Below are 7,500 nucleotides of genomic sequence, written 5' to 3'. Positions count from 1 at the left end.
TCTCATACACACACACACACACACACACACACACACACACACACACACACACACACACACACACACACACACACACAGACAGACACACAAACATACACACACATATATCTCCCATTACAATCACTTGCTACCAGGGGAACAGGTTGCGTCCCGCTAACTGGAAATGGAGCTCTGTTGGACATGATGAGACCCATCCAGAGTCCATAACTCAGCCGCCACATCTGCCCGTGAGCGGCCTGTGTCTGGGCTGCTGGAAGCTCGTTCCTGACCAGGCACAGAGGAAGAGAGCTGTCAGAGCTGCCAGTTAATACTGAAACAGTCACTCCCAAAGCATGCTGGGTAAATCCCTGTGTGTGTGTGTGTGTGTGTGTGTGTGTGTGTGTGTGTGTGTGTGTGTGTGTGTGTGTGTGTGTGTGTGTGTGTGTGTGTGTGTGTGTATGTGTGTGCGTGTGGCAAGGGTGATTTATGAAACAGAGTCTCTTGGATTACTGGATACTTCAGTGTGTTGTGTAACCACAACAGAAAAGGTTATGGGAAGAGCTACACTACAGTACAGTGGGTGACATTGCGGGCCAAATGGTTAATGGAGGGCGTAGAGAGGCTGTGCTGGTTACAGTAAGGGTGATGTGCTTAGGCCACAATGTGCTTCATTTGCTTAATTTATTGTTGATGTCACAGAGAGACCGGGTTTAATAGGGTCATTCAAGTTTGGACAAGACAAGTTTGGGTGAGAGTGCCTCTAAAACTGACCTTTGTCATGGGTGTTTTGAGGTTGTGCTTTGGACTAATTTAGCCGTGGCAGTTATAATGTGGTTAAAATACAGTTAAATCTGTATGTATAAACAGCACAACAAAGGGGAAATAATGAGTCAGGAGGGAATAGTTCAGAAATGAGTAGGTGGTTTTGTGTTCAGGTTGCCATGAACTTATGTTTAACATTTAACCCTTAGAACCCTAAGCTGTTTTTAGGGCATTTTCACTACCTTTATTCATGAGGATTTATTCTGGTCATTGTAAGTGCCACACACACATATTATATATTGTTTTTTTCAGCAGAGTCTAGGCTATCCAGATCATTTCATGTATTAGTACTAGTTACGGAAATAAATGCCATTTTTTATTTAGTGATGAAAAATGACCTTTCTGCGCTCCATATCTGTGACACGAACTGATCTGACCTGACTTGATCCGAGGTTGTTAGCCTGCATGCCTATGGTGTATGTACTCATAATGATTCTCAACTTTTTACTGCATTGCCATGAACAAAGTAAAGGCAAAAAAGGTGTTTCTTTGTTGAACAAATTGGGATGCAATGTGATCCTTGAATTAGATTCCATGCAGGAATTTGCTAGGATCTCAAAACCGGATTATGAACATGCTTTGCCATAGAGAAACACACAATAGCGTTGTATTATAAACATGCTTTGCCACAAGAACATACAAAAACGTGGGGTAAGTCCAGCTATATGAAGTTATTATTTTGCTGTCACTTCATCTGTTTTATAACCCAGAAGGAGCTATTAATGATAGCTCTGAGTCTCCTCTTTCATCTGACATGTGTGGCATATCTATCCGATCACGGGTCTGCAAGTATTTAAAACGAGAGTAATGGGTGTGCAGCGTTGGTTTGTGTACATGATGTTATTATTTTGCAGTCACTTCGTCTGTTTTTATAAGCCAGAAGGATCGATAAACATGGTACCAATGGATAGCCCTGTGTCCCCTCTTTCATCTGATATGTGTGCCATATCTATGCGATCACGAGTTCACGAGTAATTCAAACGAGAGTAATGGGTGCGCAGGTGAACGCAGAGAAGTATAGACTGTAAATATGATGCAATTTGATTTAATTTCATGATTTTTTTTTTTTCAGTCATTCATCGTACAGACAAATGTGTAGTCTCTTTGAAAGCCCCACTTCTGCTCTGTCATGCAATAAAGGTTTCATCTCGCTGCGATGAACAGTTCCAGAGCAATGTAACAGAGAAAAAAGGGTGTGTTTTTTGACGCACTTTGAGTCTAAGGGTTAAAGCCTGTGAAGAAACATCACCAATAGAGGTGAGATTGTGATGAGATTGTGTTGACCTTGCAGTCGTGTCATAGTTTCTGTACACTGTTATGTTGTTTTGAGGTTGAGTTTTGATTGTGTGCCGTGTTTAGACTGTGGCGCCATTATGTTTCAGGTTTAATTGCAGTGTGTATGAGCTGTGGACAGGGTTATAGTTTTGCGCCTGAGGTCAGGGCTGGCTATCAAAGGTGAGGGTTGTGAAGTGAAGGCGCTTAATGCAGAAGTGAGACTATGAGGTGGTTGTGCTGTGGTTGTGGTCATGGTGTGTGTGTGTGTGTGTGTGTGTGTGTGTGTGTGTGTGTGTGTGTGTGTGTGTGTGTGTTTAGTGTGTATGGCTTACCGGAGGACAGGCGTCGCTGGTGGAGGTGGCACATGCCACTGAAGCAGGTGCAGCCATCGGAGCGGCCTCTCTGTGGGGGGGGCGCCAGCGAGCACTGAGGCTTCAGGAACCCTGTGAGGGGGAGGAGCAGACGTTAATAGAGATATTACCTGCAAGCAGAGTAAAACATTGCAAACATATCCTTGAATTTTATTGCTTTTATTGGTGTGTATAAGACCCAAGTAGTACGAGTCTACCCTTCAAGATATAGCCCATGTACCCTTTCAACTCCGCAAATGAGGTCTTGGAATGAGGTCCCTTTGCTTTAATCAACCTCCGACTTCTTGCCTGTGCCGTCCTTAACAACAGAGCCTCACGTGTGATCTGCCTGCCCTCTAGCATTTGCCGCCCGGTCTCTCCCCTGCCCTCTCTGACCCTGAGCCCTCTGTCTTACTCAATGTATCTATTTTCTCTCTCTCTCTCTCTCTCTCTCTCTCTATAACTCTCTCTTTCACTCATTCTCTCTCACACACACACAAACGGGGACTCCAGGAATAGTGGTACTGAAACAATAGCCAAGCGTCAGAGGTGTGTGTGTGTGTGTGTGTGTGTGTGTCTACACCCACATGTGTCCTGCAAGTATATCTGCCTATGCGTGCGATCCCGAGCAGCAGTGAGGTGAACAGCGGCGACCTCTGCCCCGCTAAAATGCCACGTCTCCCGGCGGGCTTGGAGAGGGGTCAAGGCAGGGGACCGATAGAGGAGCGCCTCCCGGGGACGAAAGGGTTAACCCGAGCACCGATCCCTCAGAACACACGCCCTGCAGCTCTCTGTCTCCTGCAATAGCGTCACTTCCACGGCGGGAGGCCAGGGGAGACACAATGCTCTGATGGGACTCAAAGGCTCCCTTTCACAGCGGTGCCATAATGGAATAGTGCATTATGGGGATGGGATTACTATGTACTGTTGCACAGCAAAACACACATACAGATACTGTATACATACAGTATGTACAGGCACACACACACACACACACACACACACACACACACACACACACACACACACACACACACACACACAGAGTCAAAGACACACACAAACATGCACACACACACACACTGAAAAGGATTAAAAAGGATATGCAGCTGAATATTTAAATAGATGGATTTCTTCTCACATCTGCTTTTAACGGTCCGAGAAGAGACCCAATGGCCCAGTCCGCCTGGCCAGACATACAGTATATGACAATATACAGCTGGGGACGACCGTGGGAGACTCCAGCATTAATGTGGGTGGGAGTAAGTGAAGAATAAACTGAATTTCATTGAACCAGAGATGATTGAAATGGAAAAGGACAAACATTTCTGCTCGCAGAAGTTCAGAAAGTCCTGAACCAAAGTCACATCCTGCTCCCGCGAGACCAGGCAGAAGTTTACTTTAAAATCAGTCAAGCTTCACCAAGACTCAGAGTTTCAGAATGATTCATGTGTGTGTGTGTGTGTGTGTGTGTGTGTGTGTGTGTGTGTGTGTGTGTGTGGAATGAGTGAGTTCATGCGGCATGAGTGTCTGGACTCAGCAATCATCCGCTCAACTCCATCCCCCACATGTGGAGACCTTTAGGGAGTGGACACACACACACACACACACACACACACATACTAATACACCTCTACACACACACACACACACACACACACACACACACACACACACACACACACACATACACTAATACACCTCCACACATTCACACACACACACACACACACACACACACACACACACTAACACACACACACACACACACACACACACACACACACACACACAACACCACACACACACACACATAACTCCACCTCCGTTCAATAAAGCTGCAGTGACGGTGGAGCAGCAAGGCTCGCCAATGACGAGGAGCTCAGAGAAATGACATTTAAAACAGACAGAGGGTTATTGAATTAGTTCTCCATGATGAACCGACAGAGACACAGAGGCACTGGCCAAGGGCACGCCAGGAGAGACGGAGAGAGAGATGGAGGTAGAGAGAGAGATGGAGAGAGAGAAAGGGGGAGAGAGAGATAAAGTGAGGGAGAGAGAGAGAGAGAAAGGAGAGAGAAAGGAAGGAAGAGGGATAGAGAGAATGACAAGAGGGGCAAAGAGGATATGAAAATGAAAGTACAGGAAGAGAAAAAGAGAGAGAGAGTGCAGAAGGAAAAAACAGATACAAGCTGCCAATCACACACATCCAACTGGCATTTGATTTACGTTGTAGAAATATGCAAATGCCAAGGAAGGATCAGGAGAGGTAGAGGAGACAGACAGGGAGAGAGAGAGAGAGAGAAAGGGAGGGGAGGGACGAAGAGGCGGATGATGTATATCCTCGGCATAACAGAGGGATGGCGGAGGAAGAAAGTGTGAGGTGATGGATGCCGCTTACATAACGCTGGCTGATTTATGACTCACAGACGTGTCCCATCTTCAGTGTGGGGAGTGATGTAAATTTAAACAAATGTTTTCAAAAAGCCACACATCAAAAAGAAAAAAGAAAAAAAAAAACACAACCATACCTTCACTTTCACGTGTGTCAGTGGGCCTGTTATTTTTTCCTGGCACCCACTGCAATGGCGTATGTGACACATGCTGAATGTCAAACTAGTGGCAAAACTACTGGAGCTCTGTGTGTGTGTGTGTGTGTGTGTGTGTGTGTGTATGTGTGTGTGTGTGTGTGTGTGTGTGTGTGTGTGTGTGTGTGTGTGTGTGTGTGTGTGTGTGTTTGGCCAACAGCTAAGAGTAACCCCACCATACAAGGACCATGGCCAAGGCCCCAAAAATGTTTTTGTCTTTCGCCCTTTGATTGATTATTCTAGCGGTTTGATGGGTACATGTATTGCCAGTTGAATATGAAACTGTTATTATTTGTAGCCTCTAGCCCCTCCTTTTCCAAATTAATGGCTACTTCCCACGTGTCCCCAGGAGAAACACAGGCTTGACAAGTAAAATAAATGAAAGGGGAGTTTATTCAGGCTGGTTAAAAAGACGTTGACCAGCAGGAGTGTGTGGGAGGGGAGGAGTGTGTTTCTTTCTCAGTGGCACTCGGACTGAATAGAGGTACTGATGGGTTACATGACTAATACTGAGAGAACGAAGGAGCTGACGCCTTCACTAAGCACGACCACTCCCCAACACACACTCTCACACACACACACCCTGTTCAAACACACACACACGCACACACACACACACACACACACACACACACACACACACACACACACACACACACACACACACACACACACGGTTAAAGCTCCTCAAAACAAACATACCGAATGTTGTTTCCAATTTGCACAAAACCAATACCACCTCATTCACACAAGAGGTGTGAACGGCTTATTTTTCTTTCCAAAATGTTCAATACTGCAAGACCACTAAGAAGTGAAGGCCAACAAATGTCACCTGCTCTCTGTAAGCTTTGTGTAATGAACAAAAATGCATCCATACTGTAGATGAACCAAGGATGGTGTTAAAGGTACATAAAGATATAACAATATTTATCGTTGACATTATAAATTAGGTATAAGAAAATATAAAATATCTAATTTCAACAAATGGCAATCATTTCAAATAACCATACAGTAGTTTGCATAGTAGACCCCAAGCAGAGAGAGGGAGAAGAAAAGAGGTAGCAGAAAAGACAGGATGAGGGACAAGGTGAGAAAAAGAGAGAGAGGCAAAAAGGGACAGAGGGAGAGGGATGGGGGGGAAAGGGGGCCATCTGGCTACTCTCCGGCGTCTGGCTCCTTCATCTAGCTTGTTATATACAGTAATAAAAGTCTGCCATACACTAAACATAAAATAGCCAACTCCTCTGTAGAAACGTATAATTCCTAAATGAAATCTGCACCATCGGTGATGAGGGAAAAAACCTGTCTATCCAGCGGTAGCACTCAGTCTGGGATGTGTGTGTGTGTGTGTGTGTGTGTGTGTGTGTGTGTGTATGTGTTTGAAAGTACTCCTTTGAGTGTAGAGGATGAAGGGGCATTAAGGCGTCTTGCACATTCTCCCTCCCTCTCTCTCTCTTTCACACACACACACACACACACACACACACACACACACACACACACACACACACACACATATACACACACACTCTCTCTCTCTCCCTCTCTGTCCATCTCTCTCTTTCTCACTTTATTGCAGAGCTCTCGGTTTAAACCTCATGATTAGTGGGCAGTTTGATCTTTTTTACCCAGCAGCCTCTGATCCTCTCTTCAGCTACAGACAGTCCACTTGATTAGACGGCCGCAGCAGGGGACCCGGCCTCGGCCGCCACTTCCACAGAGTGGACGCCCGTCATCCTTAGGGCCCTGGCAGACAATCTGCACATCACGGCTTTAGCACCAATCAAAGAGAGCGCGGGGCCTGCGATGCCTCGTTAGGGTGCGGGTGAGCTAACGAGGCGCTCCCGGCACGACTCCAGCCTCTAAGGGAGTGTCTGTACGTCTGGAAAGGGAAATTGTGTGTGTGTGTGTGTGTGTGTGTGTGTGTGTGTGTGTGTGTGTGTGTGTGTATGTGAAACAGAAATGTCCAGCTCCGTGGTTAAAGTGACAGTGTTAATGAGACACACCCATGCGCAGCATGCAATAATGAAAGCCCTGCTCTCTGTGGGCAGGCATGGGTGATGAGTGGGCTTAACGGAGCCGTGCTAATGAAAACAATGGACCAGCTAAGGGTCTGCATACGCACACACACACGAACACGCACACGGACACACACACACACACACACATATATGTGTACACACACACAGACACACAGACACACAGACAGACACACACACACACACACACACACACACACACACAAACACACACTCTCTCTCTCTCTCTCTCTCTCTCTCAAATCTGAGGGTGGATGTTCCTGCTCGTGTGTGTGAATATGACGATACCATGATAGCTCCAGCCATACATAATGCAAATAAACATGTTGTGCCATCTGAGCAACAAACTGTGCTCGCTGATTGATGAAGCTGATAAGGAAATGCATCTTTGATACCAGGAAGTGGTTGAGATGTTTGTTTTTGTAATTAAATCCCCCATGATATCAA

The 7,500-nt window shown here is 45.9% G+C and overlaps 1 protein-coding gene across 2 annotated transcripts in view; it reads right to left on the bottom strand.

The window, feature by feature from the left end:
* The window catches only part of rxraa (retinoid X receptor, alpha a), a 114,191-nt gene that overhangs the window by 79,740 nt on the left and 26,951 nt on the right, over positions 1-7,500 (bottom strand). For both annotated transcript variants that reach the window (XM_048258426.1, XM_048258427.1), the window contains exon 2: positions 2,409-2,519. In XM_048258426.1, the coding sequence (XP_048114383.1) occupies positions 2,409-2,519 (111 nt within the window). The remainder of the gene's footprint in view (positions 1-2,408; positions 2,520-7,500) is intronic.

This window comes from Alosa alosa, chromosome 12 (genome assembly GCF_017589495.1).
Source record: "Alosa alosa isolate M-15738 ecotype Scorff River chromosome 12, AALO_Geno_1.1, whole genome shotgun sequence".
Taxonomy (NCBI): Eukaryota; Metazoa; Chordata; class Actinopteri; order Clupeiformes; family Clupeidae; genus Alosa; species Alosa alosa.
This window is presented reverse-complemented; position numbering and strand designations above follow the sequence as displayed.